Raw genomic sequence first — 16,248 nt, forward strand, 5'->3', positions numbered from 1 at the left:
ACCGCGAACAGTTATTTCCAGGTGTGAGAACGCATCCCGAGTGAGAATGTTTCTGTTGAGTCACTGCTGTGATGCAGTGCACGGTTAGCATCTTCACCCTGGTCTTGTCTGTGGTACTCCCACTGGCTGGCATCCAAGATCTAAGGCACAGGAGACACGCAGGGAATTTAGTTCAGTCATCAGTCTTGAAAGGTGTGTGGTATCAGCGAAAAGAGACAAGTGAATTCCTTGAAACAAATGTCAGATTTATATTGATCTATGTAAAATTTTACTCTGGAGTAATACTGAATTGCCTAATGAGACTTACTAGATTAATTGCCTAATGAGACTATCTCCCTACTCTGTAGGCAGTGGAAAGAAGTAGACATCTTTAAACAGAGAAAACAGAAATTAGGCTCCTTGTAATGTATTGAGCCAGTTCCACATACCTAGGCTAGATGCCACCTGCTCTCTTTTTAAAGAAGCGTATTTTTTTCCATTGATTAGGGAGAGAAAACACAAGATGAGACATTTAAACCAAAGCTTGTCCTTCTGACTACATTGCTGCCTCATCTTAAGATGTTGCTCATGGATAATAATGGTGAATATGTCAGAATTAAAGCATTTGCTGTGTTAGTACAAAAAAATAAAGCCGATTTGGAAAAAAAAATGTGTTCCTCTCAAAAAGAAAGAAACTCAAAAGACAGTAGTAGGTGCAGAAATGCCTGAATGTGAGAGTTAGTGGAAGCACAATACTGCAAATTTCTGACAAGGAAAAGCAAAACAATTTTTAAAGATTACATTTGTATGGGTGGTTTGGGAATTTCTGTCTAAATGTATTAGTAGAGTTAAGAGCAAACAAAATAGATTAGAAGAATCTGAGTCCAATGGCTGAATCTCTATATAAATCAAACTCCCAAGTGGCTATTAGAATAATTTTTAGTTTACTCATCACTTTGTTCAGGAAAGTTTAAAAATTAGCTCTGCATACTTTTTGGCGTAGAATGCAGAGTGTTGCAGATTGGAATTGCAATTGGCATTCCTAAGATTAAGCCAAAGCATACTTCTTAAAAGCTGCATAGTTGTTGCCTCAGCTGATCTCTGCTCCAAACATGGCATAGAAAAGATGTAGTAATTTTTGTAAAGTACAGGGTCTGTGTGCAAGAGGGACGGAATCGCGTTATTCCACTGCAGAAGACTGAGAAAGGCAGAGTTCACTGGAGGTGAAAACACAAGGGCTCTTGTGGCTGTATGTGAATGCAGCCAGCCCTGCAGTTGTGACACACGTTGAAATAAGTGCTCACGTAGCAAAAGAGGCAGTGAAAGCAAGGCTTGACGCTTAACAAATGGCTAATGCATTTTTTAGAAGAGCCTAATATGCAGAATTATGGATGTAGATTTTTGCTTAAGTTTCACCATCTGGTAATTCAGCTATGTGTTTCATCACATCTTGATCTTTTCAAGGTAGTTCAGGATTGTGGTCCAAACACAAAGATTGTGAGCAACAGTTCAAATACCCTTTTCTCCTGCGTTAACGGATGCAGTCTTAAATTGCTGGAACCGTGACCATCTCTATCAACAAAGACTTGATAGGAGGAGGAAGGAACTTAACAGCAGTGAACTTTAAGGATTGGGCTTAGCCAGATGGTTGGCTAAGCAGTCAGAGATCCTCAGAACACAATTCAGAGCTCTGGAGTAAGGCTGTCTGAAGCCTGCCTGGCCAGGGCTGTCTTACTGCTGGCTACAGGCAGCCCCTGGGGAGACTAGCCGTAGAAATTAATATCAGCAGGTGGTTGAAGCAAACACTCCTCTCACTTTACATTGTTCAGAGCAGTGTATGCGGTGTTTCTCTGGGACAAGGAAAGAAGGCTTAGCATCCGGCTTGTCAGCAATTACACTGCTGAAGCAGGAAGATCAGAGATTTTTTTTGTCAGAAGTTCATACTCATGTCTAAAATCAATGTTAGAGTCCATGTAGTTAATGCACAGTGTCAGAGAAGATAAAGCCCATCTGCTGATAGCAAAGGATTACTTTCTACAAGATACTTTTAGTGACATTTTAGCTATTTAAACATATTATCTCCTACATCATAACTGAAGCTGTTTAATAATTGAATAAATCTCACTGTTGGACCACTCTCCAGACATTTAGACTTAATTTTGATTGTGTTCATCTCATTCTATTTTTCTATGTCATGTTCTCTGTAATTTATCTCATCTCCTAAACGTTCGACCCTTATTACTTTTATCTTATCCACTATGTCTGCTGTTTCTTTTCTTGCTGTTTGATAAACTGCACTGGTGCTTTTCTAATGAAAGATTATCTTGTGCTTTCTGTATTTCTAATGAGTGGAAGAAGGGAGAAAATGGCTATTTCCAGTCCTTGTAATGAAGTGTGATGTAGGGTACAGGAAGATGTAAAGGGCAAGGTCAAACAGCTCAAGAAAGGAAAGTTTGATGGTTTGAGATTTAGTGCACTGTTGTCTTCCAGCTTGGAATGTTCAGATTTATTGTGATGGAAACCAAAGGTCAAGTACGCAGAGAAATACAGCCCTTGAGGAACAGTGAGCATGAAGGAACATAAATAGTTGTCTTTTCTGTCACTGAGCTAATCTGTGTAGAGTATTAACACTTGCAGTGTGGTTACTCTTGGAGGAAGCTATTGTCCATTGACCTGAATTTCAGCGCCTGTGGAGCTGCAGCCTTAGCTGTGGCCTGCTGTGTGCCTCTGCTCGGCTCTCACAGCTTGTGCTGAAGAGGAAGGAGAGGACCAGCTGGGTTTGCTCTCCTCCTCTCTGCTCTCTTGGAGCTGGGTGTCAGAGGGGCTGCAGCACTCATCCTGTCCTTCCGTTGGGGTGGTAGGAGACATGAGGTCTACCAGTTACAGAGTAAGCAGGGGATCCATTTGCACCCTTTTTTGCCTCTCTCTCTGAGAATGATCTCTGTGTATGGCCTCCATAATTCAAGCCTTCGCTACCCTGACCGTTTCATTCCAACGGAGATTAAGCATGTTGTGAGGGCTTGCTCCATCCCTCCAAAAGTGGCTGGCAAATGCAGGCATCCAGTTAAAATGCTGGAGTTAGAGGCAGTTATTTCTGTATGATGACTACGTAACAGAAGTTACCTGAAGGGTTCTACAAGAAAGTATTTGTTATGGAGGAAAGGTAGATCATCTTTCGGTATGGAGCAAATGTAGATCTTCTGTAGGGTAGCTGTAGGTATTTCAGAGATGCAAAAAAATTTTCAGTGTTGCTGAATTTGTAAGAAGTAAAATCTGATCTGAAGTTCTGCATGAATGGCTTAGCTTGGTTTGTAGCAGCCTTGGAGCCTACACAGATTGGGTGTATGAAGCTGAGGTGAAAGCGTAAGGGCTGAACTAGAACTCCTCAGTGAGAAATACTGGCTTTTGAAACATTATGTGATTAAAGTTTGTATTCAGGCAGTGCAGTCCCAGTCCTGCACCAGTCTTAAAAAAAAATATACATCCAGGATCAGGGTCAAAGTGAATACTGAAAATTGTTTTTCTAACAATCATTATTGCAAATTGGAGCATGCAACATAACCTTTCTTACAGGGTCTGTATAGATTTTACGTCCTGTTTGCCAGCAGATTAAAGGAGTTGTTTTTCATAAGAATCCAGTATGCTACACCCTATGATGCAAGTTTAAATCATCAAGCATAATATAGGAAGGCCATAAATACTCTCATCCATAATCATATTAAATACTCATGGGTGCTTGCCTCCTGTTTGGGAAGCACATAAGGGACTATATTGCCGAGCCTTTCTGTGATATATTTTATGTTTTCTTCTCCTGTTTCTTTTCTGTTGTGTACTCAGCTTTGTCTGTCATCTGGAGTCCACTGAATGGCATATGTGTAAAATAAACTGAAGATTACTAAAGATGCATTGGCGTCCTCGTAAGTAGAGGGGTGTCCTGGCCAAATTCCATCTCAAGTCATCAGTTCTACTAGTGAACACCCACCCCTTAAAATTTTAGTCGAGATAGTTTCTGTTTTATGATCTGTCAGGTATTTCCTATTTCATCTCTTGAATGAAGTAGTGATTATTTCAATAGGAAATGTTCTGTTTTGTTTTGGGGTGGGTTTTTTTGTTTGTTTGTGTTTCAGTTTGTTTTTTGGTTGAATAACTCCATGAAAGTAAGTTACTGCTCTTGGTTGACCATGTTCTTTCTTCTGATCTTGATTGAGGATTGGCAATAAAGCATACACCCAGAATTAAAGTGGAGGAGCAGTTCACAGGAAAAACTATGATAGCATCATTGAATATTCTGAGTTGGAGGGCACCCATGAGGATCATAAAGTCCAACTCCTGTCTCCACACATCTAAGAATGTTGTCAAAACACTTCTTGAACACTGACAGCCTTGGGGCCACAGCCACTTCCCCAGGGACCTTGTACCAGTGTTTGGCCACCCTCTTAGTGAAGAACTTTTTCCTAATATGTGCAAAACAAAATTGTGTTTTCGATCAACAATACAGCTCAAATACAATACAAAGCATTTTTGAAGAGCCTCTGTTTAGAAACGTTTTGGAGATGAGATTGATGTACTTTGTGAGTGGGTGTTAGGCTATGGATTGTCCTTTGTCCCTCTTTGCATAGGTCATGCTGTCAAAGATGCCTACTATCACTGCAATTTCCTGATGAAAAATTGAGCTTTTGCTGGAGCAAAAGATTTTGCATGCAAGTGAAGCCAGTCAGTAAAGTCTTTGTGGCAGCATCAGTCTTAACTGCTTTGTGTTACCTGAATTACCTCCATTTTGCATCTACTGCAAGTAATGTAGGCAGAGATAAATTACCAAGTTAATTTAGGCTCTTAAATTTGATGTTACAGAAGATAACCTGGAACAGATTTTAAAAGGCAGGCAGTTAGATGATAATGGGATTCTCCAGTGCCTCAGAAGCTAAAACACTTCTGTAAAATCTCAGTAGTGATATATGGCCTTACATTTGGTCCAAACTGTTGAGGCATAAATCTGTAAATGATGCAGAGCATGTAAATGAGTCACACACACTGAGATGGACACCTGCCTCAAGTTAGTGTTGCTGTATCTTTAGCAACCTAAGCTTCTATCTTGCAGCAGAGTCTGCAGACTTGGATATATGCCTGGTTTCAGCTGCGCTAATTTGTGATCCAGTGTGTTAAGACAAATCACTTTCATCAGCTGAAGTAAAGGGCCAAGTTGTGGCCATAAGGCCACATCTGTTATGGATACAGTAACATCTGTCTAGAGAGACAGAGCGGATCATCTGAAGTTGTAACCTTTTCAGATTACTGCAGCTCTGCTCTCAAAGTCTTCAGTCATGCTTGTTGAGGAGCTCATGGGCATTTGAGGTACTAATGAAAATGTTTTGCAAGGCCTGGAGAAACAAAATACCCAAACCCCAGTGTTACTTGTCCCCCAAGTCCCTTAATTTTTTGCAGGATCCCTTAGGAGAACGGTAAAGTCACTTTGTGGTGCTGCTTTACAAAGGGTGCTGTACAAACGGCAAAAGCAGCAATCAGAGAATACAGAGCATATAGCCCTCAGTGGTTTGTAAATTAGGATTACAGTGCTGTCGTTCCATGCAAACTGCTTCTGCAAAGCTACTTAAGGAAATGATAATGTGCATTCTTCATCTTGGGCAGGGTGGGGTCAAACACCGTGGGGAATTTATAATGAGACACACAGTTTCACATGAGAAATCGCTGGTTTGGTGCTAACAGGGAGCTGTCAGCAGTTGTTGCCTGGGGAAATCAGCTCAGTGATCTCAGTCCAACTCATTACAGGCAGATGACTACATCCCAAGTCCTCCCAGTCCTCGTTTCCTCTTGAAGCCGGTTTCTCAGGTGTGGTGCATGGGTGACAGAGCCTTGTGGTGATGCCTGTCTCGTGCTGGATGGAGTCGTGTTTGGATGTGTTACTGCACCACTCTCAGCAGAGTCTGGAGATTCACTGTCTCATAAGCCCACTCAGCATTTAGCCTGTTACAGCTTGTTCACAGGGACCCTGGAGTAAATTCATTTAAAACATTAAATGCAAGTAATTTTTTCACAGTGAGCTAAATTGACCTCAGGTCACTTTAGTTCTGAGTAATAGTTGTGACACAGGGCTTTGATGTGGTTTAACCTGTTTGAGACTAGCTTTCTGGAGCATTGCCATGGAAGGAGACATTCTTGGCTTAAAGTGGTCTGGAAGAACCTAAAGAAAAGTGAGCATGGGACTGCATGGAAATGAGTGGCGTGGAGCTGTGGTGGGTGAGCCAGGGGCCAGGCATGCTGGTAGGACATTGCGCAGAAGCGTGAAATACTGCCGGGTGTCCTATTTTGAAGTGAAGGGCTAACAACTTGATCCTGTTCCCAAGTCATGTTTTAACTTTGAGAACTACTGGTTTTCCTTCTTTAAATTGGCTTCATCAATAATTTCAAACTTAATACCCTGTAAAACTTGTGGTACTAATGCACCTTTGCCCTCAGCACTGCTGGGCTGAGTCAGATACTGTTATGCTGGTGCCTTGTTTAGACAAAAGCACATTTTTTTCCAAATACTTAATGTGGAGCTGCTGTGCTTTGCACCCAGAGCACTTTGATCTCTCTCTAGGAAGGGCAGGGTGTCCGAGGAATCTCAGAGGGGAACATCAGAGAATTTGTTTCTGTCACTGCCTATGCTATGTATGTTCATAACTTGGAAAGCTGCTGCGAGAACTCAGTGGGAGTTTTCCAGCTGAAATCTCTGAGATAGACCTGAACCCATCAACAGGTTTTCTTTTAGAAATGACCACAGAAATTACAAGTTTATTCCTCCCTTCTAGAAAATGTATTTCTGGTAGCAAAGCTGATGTTCTGCTGCTGCTACTGAAGTGGTTTGTACATAGGTGGCTGTAAGGGGGTCAAGTCCTGCCTTCAGGGATTTTGTAACTGGAGTAAGATGTATGTCTAACTCTAAAAGCAACACAGTTATAATGCCTAATTAACATGCAAGTTAGACATAAAGGAACCATGACTATGAACATCGTCTTACTGTAATATTTTAACAAGGTCTTTACAAAAGAACGTGAAAAATTTCCAAGGAGTAGGGTGTCGATAATGAAAGTGGTAGGGTGAGAGAATAGTTTCTCATAGGACTGAGTTTTTCTAGTGAGTGGCAGTGAAATTTGTCAATATCACGACTTTTCAGAGTAAGAAAAGCTAAAGCAAGATACTCTTTTTTTACACACATTTTCAAAAAAGTCTGATCAGACTGGTGAATCATGCAGTGTGGCAACAGATGGATTGTAACTTGTATAAATATGCGGGGTGGTGCGTGCTTATAATCTAAATTTCTTGTATATGCTGAGCTGAAGATTTATTGCAAGGAAAAGGTCACCATCAATAGCTCAAAGAGTGTAATAGTCCTTGTAATGATGGAGGTCTAATAGCAGCAATTAAAGGAGAAAATAAATGAGAAACTGTAAAATATGCTTGCTCAAGTGGCAGAGAGATGGCAATAGCTAAAGTTCGTTACACTGCCGTTAAAATAAAACAATTCATGCTGCTCTGCTTGGTTACATTTAGAGAGGGGTAATAAAAAATAAGAGGTTGGACTTATCACAAATTTGATTTAATAAAGTTTAATAACTGACAAAGTAATGTGGGGAAGGGAGGGCAAGAAAGCCATAGAATTGTGCAGAAATTAAATACTGTTTGTGTGGGAACTTTAAAGCCTGGATGGTTTTTCAACCACAAAGAGGTTTTTGGTGTTAGCTGTTGCCAGTAGGGAGGTGCTGGCTGTAGTTCCCAGCAAATGTGGTTTAGGTGAAGGTTCTGCTCTAAAATTCATTGAAGCTATTTGGAGTCTTTACTTTGACTTGAACTCGCTCTAGTACATGTTCAGTCTGTTTCCTAGGAATGAGGTTCATAGGTGTGCCAGGCTTATTTAAGTGAGACCCTGTTTTGAAGAAATACATCAGGAAGGTAACAGGATTTGCTTGAATTATCAAGCAAGGTCTGTGCCGTGGCAACTCCGGAGCACATCATTTAGCATAGGAAGAGGGGTTCCTTAAATCAGGGTGGTTGCACAGGCCTATTGCATACATACACTTCTAGCCAGGCCAGTTACTATCTTGTAGTGAATGTGACATTCTTTATAGTGAATTGGCCCAAGTGTACATGCACATCCATCAATAGAAGTTGTCTCATTTTTTTCTTTATTTAGTTTGAGGCCAGGTTCCACACTAATGACATCAGTCAGCTGAGACTGACCCATTTTATAGTTGGCAATGTTCTGCCGTGTAAAATAATACAATTCCTTTAAACTTAGGAATTTTAAGGATTCTAAAGTTCAGGTCCTGCGACTCTTAACATGTACTGAATGTTGAAATGAGAGCTGTAAAGATTCTCTTCTGGAGTTTACAAAGATGCATTCTGCTGCAACGGAATCCTCTCCCTGTTGATATGTAGAAAGTAAAATATTGAGAAGGATCAGTAGCATGAACCCCTACAAGAAGGCACTTTTTGATGGCAAATTTCTGGGAGCGTCTGCTTTCAGAGCCTTCTTGTTGAAATGCACATCTGGCCCCAATAAATTACAGTTACAATTTTACAGTAGGTAATTGTTTGTAAAATTTTATTTGCTGGTTATAGTAAACAATGATTTACTTTCAAGTTACATCCCTGCAAAATAGCTTAGATGGCATTTATTTAAGTTTTGGGGATTTAGGTTGGTTTTGCCTCTTGTGCAACCACTAGTTGTCTTCAGGCAAAAAATACTTGAAACTTTTTTTGTTTCTGGTTTTTGCTTCCCTGCTTCTTCCCTTTAAATCTTTCTTGTGTTTTCTGTACCTCCTGATCTACAGTCCCTGCCACTTTATAAGGTCTTTATAAAATCCATGCAGCCGCTTTGTGGATTATTGAGAGCAAAGTGCATCTGCTGGAAGTCCTGTACAATGGGAAACACCGGATGGTTGCAGAAATATTTTAAATGCTGAAAAAAATTCTTCAGAGGTCTTTCTTTTGTATTAAAACAGAAGTTAAGTAAATTTGGGGCACTGAAGTCCAATAAGATGTGTAGAAAGCCTACATTTCAACAGATGATCATTCGATGCGTCAGTGAATTGTGTGCTCTGTTGTGAGTAATATGCATTTTTACCACATGACAGAGTTGTGGAAAATGCATAAGGAAGGCAAAGGAGCATAGACTGGACCAAGACACTCCTTCCAAGTCAGTATCTTGCCTTTTCATTTGTGTGTGCCTTTAAGGGGCTCGTTTCAAGGAAGCAAGAAGTTGCTGCTTCTGCAGCCCAGTAGTTGATTATTCTCCCAGGAACTGGAGGTTAGGAACCTCTTTTTATATGAATCTTTTAGGCTGTTCTGCAGAAGGCAGCCTCCATTTTCATGTTTTGAAAAGCCCTGTGAGTTATGTGCCTACTTTCAGAAGAAATGGCAACTGATAAATCAGATAATGAAATCTGGTGTACAGCATGGGACCACCTGAAGCTGTGAAGATCTTGCTTAACTTTTAGTGTTCTGCTTAGCCATGTGGGTTTTCTTAAGTTTTTTACTCATCCTTCCTGTATACCTTTTGAGGTTATCACAGACCGCTTTTTGGAGGAATCTGACTCTTCCCATTAACAGTTCAGAGCATTTAAATGTTAGTGCTGTGTTGCAGTGATGAGCCCAGCTTCTAGCAAAGTTGGTGGTGTGTCATTTGATGGTTGTCTCAATTAGATCTCTATCTAGATTCTGTGAAGTAGACAGTCTGACCAACAGATAGGGTGTTTGGTATAGGTAAGAAAACCTGCAAACTTCCTGTGATAGTTGTTACCACCATAGACACAATCCTTTCCAAGACGAAGTTTCCTGTGCCTGCTAGCCAGCCTGTATCCACAACTGGAACGTTTCAGAGACTCTGTGCAGGAACTTTTTATGTGAGTATCTATAACATTCTGCTTTGTGTTCTTTCAAATTTTAGCGTGCCCTCTGGATTTGAAGGTATAAAAGAACAGGAGATCTGCAATAAGATCATGACAAAAATGCTGGAAAATTACAATACCTTGTTTGAATTGGAAGGTTTGAAGAAGGATGAAGAAAAGCCTGTATGTGAAGAGCTTGCAAGAATTATTTTGGTAAAAGTGAGTATCTCTAATATTTCATTTTCTTATAGCAAATCAATAATGTAGGCTCATTGCAGGCTTCAATGCAGAAGTCTTTTAGGTAAGTAGGAGACAGGCACTGTTGTAATAATGTTCTGTGTTATTGATTGGTATACGGTTTACAGATCGATTCTGCTGATAGGCTAATTTTCATTACTAGTCTGGAAGCTGATTCTGTTAAACATCTTTATTCTTTGTTAGCTATTCACTGTTACTTATATACGACACATTCACTAAAATTTAAGTGTTTTTAAATGAGGAGGCAGAATAATTCTAGGAAGTGTTCAAGCTTTCTGACATGGTGATCATTTATGGTGTACATCAGTGATTATGAGCTTTCATGTGTTAGGACATGTATGAGGTCTTGAGCCTTTGCCACTATGAAGTCTGCTTGTCTCAAGCGCTTACCTGAATTTAAAAATCATGTGCTTTGACTCAGAACAGCCATTTCTGAGTGCACTTGAAGAGAAACATTAAAGAGTAGTTACTATTATAGAAAGTACATTGGAGCTGTTAAGGAAAAGTGATGTAATTATAGTATTGTATCTTTCATGGGAAGAGGGCCTGTGTGTAACATCAAAGGATTCTGAAGTTCAGAAAAAGTCAACAAGTAGGGCAGGCTGTCTCTACTACAGGAAGCAACCTCAAGCCTGTGCAGGAAACGGTCCTGAGGATGGTTTGCAGTACCCTAATTTCCTTTGTGTGTTAGCTGTGCAGATAATGACTCCCTTCCAAGGTGTGAACTCTTGAGTTCAAGAGGGTTGGACTATACATGCCTTCTTGGTAAGGTTTTGCAAGGATCTGTAGCCTTCATTGACTGGAATGAAAGTTGTCAGAAAAGAAGTTATAAAAATACAGTGTCTTTGACATTTACAGAACAAGAAGTTTGGTGTGAGCTTAAGTTCTGCCACTCGAGTGGAATCAGCTGAAAATGTCTCTGTCTTTGCGCTGTATCTCAGGAGGGTCTGTTGAATCTAAACTGCAGGGCAATCTGTACAAGTCGGACCCAGCTGCCTTTAGAAGGGTTGGCGGTTTTCTTATGTGGTGAATCAGTGAGGAAGTCTTTAGCTGTTTAGTCTTTTAGCTGTTACTAACATTCATCTAAAATCCTTCTGTGGAAGGAGATAGAATGACTGGCTACTTGCAGCGTCCTCGCTAATACATGTTATTGAAGTCCCAGTAACTTCTGGGTAATGGAAATGATCTGCCTGGCAGACGGGAGTGATGTTTAGAGGCTGTGATGGTCACTTCAGTAAAAAAAACAGGTAAAGAAGAATGTAATTGTAAAAAGATGTGGTACTTTAAAGAGCCCAGAAGAAAGACTTCAGGTATGTCTCCATCTCCTTCAAGCCTCAGCCAGCTGCAAAAGCCAAGGTAGTCTTTTACTTCTAAGGACTTATTAGTAATTGAGAATGCACAAAGCTGGAGACCTGGGAGGTTTCCCACAGCAGTTCAGAGATCTGAGCTATCAAAATACCAGAATTACTGCAACAAGATAGTCTGAAAGATATAGTTACTCAAGTGGGATGAGAAGTGTTGCCCATCTCCTTCCATCAGGAGAGAGATGACTGCCTGAGAGGAATGAGCCATGCCTAAACACAAGGGCTTACATTGTGTTTGTGTCTTTGGATCTTGTTGATAGCTTCTAAATTCTGCTGGCAGTCAGCTGCAAAAATTTGCCCTTGTTCCTCTGCCATCTAATTTGGGTGGGAAGTTTTCTAGCTTAACCAAGACAAATACTCAAACACAACAAATACAACCATCTACAACTTAATGTAGGAAAGCTACATAAAAAGTGCTTGTTGAAATTTGTCAGGTGGCTCTTTAAAAGGATACTTTATACTGTTCCTGAAGGTTACTTTTCTTGTATCCTAGAAGATATCCCCTATCCTAGCCAATTTGTATAATAAATTAGAGATCGTGCACTCAAAGAGAAAACCATGTGGTAGTAAATGAGATTCAATAGAAAAGTGATTACCAGTTTGCCAATGCATGAACTGTTACATACAGTAGGAACTAGCTGACCTGTGTCATAAAAGAACAAATGCCTCAGAGAATTATTTGGCATGACCTGGGTCACAGTATCCAGAAAATAGCAAGCTATTTGTCAGCAAAGTTACTGCTTCTTGAAAAGCCACTGATGAATTCCTATCTACAGGTAGATGGAGAGAGATTTGCCAAGCGATCCTGTTGGAAAGAATGAATAGTGTAGGATGTTCAGGTCAACGCTGTCGTAAACTGAGGCCCTATTGATTTTAAGGGTGTTGCGTTCAGGCATGACCATGGTAGAACGGGGGAGCAGACAGCAAGGAAAGGGAAGAAAACGAGGACCTGCCCTTTTACCGCACTCAGCTGCATTTATCTAAATGGCTTTTTTAGCTTTTACTACGCTGTGAGTAGCAAGAGGGTGAGGAGGGGAGATTTAGATGACCTTGCTCAGTTCCTTCTGGACTATTTCTGTCAACCTCCTCCCCAAATCACTGGCTGTATTGCCAGCGCTTCACCCTGAGACATTACACTGCTGCCTTTCCTGTGATTGCCTTCACTCTCTCTCCAGCCCTGTCCCACCGTTCTTCCTGTACTCAAATTTGATAGCCCTTGATTCCCACTCCAGAGAAAAGGCTGGCAGTCTGTAGTGAATGGCAAAAGCTCCAGCACTCTTTTGATACATGGTCTTCCATCACCTCCCGTCACTGCACACATGCTGTAGCCCCTCCACAGCCTGTATTTCTTTGCCATCCTTTCGTTTACGTTCTTGAATAGGGAGATAACTTTTCGTCGAGGTTAGTACAGTGTTTGTGGTAACGTGGCCTCCCCTGTGTGGTGTGTAGTCTGTGGCTAGGGCTTATTGAGGCACTTCTCCTACACAAGCCTCAGTGCCTCCTTTTGGTTGGAATGCTGCTTTAGCCTTACCCAAAGGTAAGGTTCCAAAAATGGGGGTGGAGATACTTACAGGAAGAAATTACTGTGTTAAGAGATATGATGGTCAAAACCATCAGTGCTGATCCAGGTATTTCTTGATTAAGACTTTGGAAAGAGCACCTATAAGCATGAAAGCTCTTATATAGGGAGAAGAATACCACAAATTTGCAGAAAGACTGACTCGGATCAAAATTTGAAGCCCAATGACAGTGGTTTAAAAAAATAAGGAAAGACATCAGAAAATACAACATTGAACAATGCACTTCTCTCAGTGCTCTACTGTGCCTTTCTGGCTTACTGCATTACAAAATCAGCCCTGCTTTTTCTTATCTCTTTTTCATGGCTTCGGGCTGTTACTTTGGTGCTGAAATCGCAACTGGAAAAACAGGTACCTGCCTTCAGTTAGTGTCTAAAGGTATTGCAAGAATATTCTCCTTGCAGTCTTAGGTCATTCTTGAGATGGCTTAGGTGCCTGTTGCTTCACATCATCCACTCATAATCATCTTTTTGAAGTCAACATCAACACTAAATCATTAATTTTGAGCAAATACGCAGAAACAGGGAAGTAGTGGCTCGTGCCATCCCATTCCAATATGGGAATGTATCTCCTGTCATGTGCTTAGTCATGTTTACCGTCTTCCTGAACTTGAATGACACTTCATGGTCTGGATATCTTAAGGTTTTCCCACACTTAATCATAAAATCAGTGAATTTTTAAGAGCAGGAAGTACTGCTTTTTAAAATGAAAACAAGAATATGTGGATTATTCCAATAAAGTCACAAAAGCATCAGGCTTCTCTTTCAGCAGTGGAAAGTTCAGGAAAGGAAAAATTGCTGGAATAGAGCAAGTTGCATCTTGTCTACCATGTTGGTCATAGCAAGGGGAAATCCACAATGCTACAGACTTCCAGAAGGAATAAGAGCATTTTGATCAGGTACAGGTTGCGACAGCTTAAAGAAAATCTGTTTTAAGGAAACCAAAAGTTAGTAAATTTTAGAGGTGGGAGAGACATGGTTCTGTAGGGCTGTTGGTAGCTGAGCTACCATTCTTGCTGCATATGTGCATTGAGGAGGCACAGGAACACCTTCACCCCAGTTATATTTCTTCTTTCAACGATTGCTCAGTCATTGGGAAAGACAAGTTGTGCCAGGTAAAGGGATTTCATAGCTTGCTTTCTCAGTGGCTCATAATTCAGAAAGAAGGGAGATGAAATACTCTCCAAGCTGCATTCCAGTCCCTGCTTTGTTCCCAGGACTGTAAATCCTCCTCTTACTCATTGCTTAGACATATTGTAGGATTATAGTTAGAAATGGTGGGGAGTTTTTCTTTGGAAACCTCTTTGTTAAAAAAAAAAATAATGCATTTTTCACAAAGTAGGGAATTTATCTTGGAATAGTCTCTCTTTCAGTGGGAATTTGTACTGTCAAGTAAGTTCCTGATGCCTTGCCTGGAAGGACGTCGTTAGTTTCTCACTCCACCTAGTAGAATGAGATCCATATGATCTTCCAGACAGGTGGCCAGCAGGTGGAAGTATAACATGTACTTTCTTCAGAAATTACAGATATATAGATATATATATATTTGGAGATCCCTTCCCATAAAAATTAGGGGGTTAGATTTATTTTTTTTCCTGTTATCCCAAAATAAGTTGGGGGTTGTTGGGATTTACAGGTCTTATTTGCAGCTAGCTATTGTTATAGTTCTTAAGACTCTTATCCAATCTTCAGTTTAATTTCCTAACCCAGTGAAGGTCTGGAAGAATCTCAGTCTGTTGATCGATAAGTTCTGCTAGTTAGAGAGCAATGGGTGGAGAAGTGGGTTGAGTGTTCTGATAGCAATCTGCTCTGTGTTCATATTTTCAGGATCATAAATAGCTATTTTTTATTGGGCAGTGCTATGTGTGAACAATTAATTCTCTGACAGTCTATCTGCACTGCTGTGCACTTATCATGTTATGTGTGAGGGTATTACAATAAGATGTTGTGTATGTTTTGTTTTGGAACAGAATTCCTAGTGTGGGTATGTATAGTCCTGATAAATTTTTGTGGCACTAAACTGAGTGATAACTCATGCAATGAAAGATTAGTCAGTTTTGAGTTGCAGTATTGCCAATTTCATCATCATCTTGAATAAATAGGTTTACAAAACCTACAGTAACCACAAAAAAGATAATTTTGAATGAGGACCTTTCATTTCCAAAGGTCTTGGTGCTGTTCAAACTGCAGCTGCATGTAGTCCTATGTTGTATAGCTAGCCAGTGGTGTATTGTTAAAACTGCAATGAAATGGGACCTTTGGGTAACAGTGATTAGGTTTCTCTAATGATCGAAAATAGGATTTGAAGAAGATTTTTATTTAGTTCAAGTGGCAAGGGAAATCTGGGCAGGCAAACTATTGTGAGACTCACTCTTGGGAGATTTCTGGAATTAGCCCTTCCATCAGTTTCAGGTGAAACGTAATCTTTAGTAGTGTGAGGGTTTTTAGCTCAGTATTGTGTTCGAATAAAACCTACAACCTATTACCTAGTCATGCAAGGTTACAAGATAATTTTTTTTCTCTCTAATGCGTTCTTGAGAGAGCACTTTCTAGTCTTAAGAACCAGTCAGCTCGGAGCACATAAATGTTTGCACTGGAACACAAGCACTGATGTGATGAGGATGTAATGGTGTTCCTGGCTTGATCACATATTTGGCACAGGAGTGCAAAAGACTCTTCCCTTTCTTCCCCTGCTGGGTGGTAGAATACATAGCCCTGTTCACCTGATGTAGAAGAGAAAGCAAGTCCATTTATAAAATTAAAATTATAACATTTAAATTAAATTAAAAATTGGTGTTACAAAGTAAAGTAAAATCATAAATGCACAATTTCAACTGCCTCTGAACAGGCAGATTTCACTCCCTGAAGAGCCATAGAAATCAGTCTCTTGCTGGCTTTTGCAAAAACTAGTAGCTTCCAAACAACCCTTTTAATTTAGATGCAATTAACTTCTTGCATTTTTATCCTGTTTGTTTCCAGTCTCCTAACAAAAGCTGCCATTTCGATTGTCAGGATTAGCTGGCAAAATAATTCCTTATATTTTAAATGGCAACGGCAGCAAAAGTGCATGGACTGTGTTCTGCAAGCCTGCTGTTAGATTTCTAATGATCCAAGCACTCCACTGTGTGTAGCTGTGTGTGTTGGTGCTTGGTGTGTGCAAAGTGTGTGGTGCCCAGCCCGGCAA

At 40.4% G+C, this 16,248-nt stretch overlaps 1 protein-coding gene across 7 annotated transcripts in view; it reads left to right on the forward strand.

Moving 5' to 3' along the window:
* The window catches only part of FAM13A (family with sequence similarity 13 member A), a 133,844-nt gene that overhangs the window by 18,899 nt on the left and 98,697 nt on the right, over window positions 1–16,248 (forward strand). For all 7 annotated transcript variants that reach the window (XR_008730957.1, XM_055702450.1, XM_055702459.1 and 4 more), the window contains one exon: window positions 9,926–10,085. Coding sequence is in view for 6 of the 7 variants with exons in the window: in XM_055702450.1 (XP_055558425.1) it covers window positions 9,926–10,085 (160 nt within the window). In the remaining variant the exon portion in view is untranslated. The remainder of the gene's footprint in view (window positions 1–9,925; window positions 10,086–16,248) is intronic.

This window comes from Falco cherrug, chromosome 1 (assembly GCF_023634085.1).
Source record: "Falco cherrug isolate bFalChe1 chromosome 1, bFalChe1.pri, whole genome shotgun sequence".
Lineage (NCBI taxonomy): Eukaryota > Metazoa > Chordata > Aves > Falconiformes > Falconidae > Falco > Falco cherrug.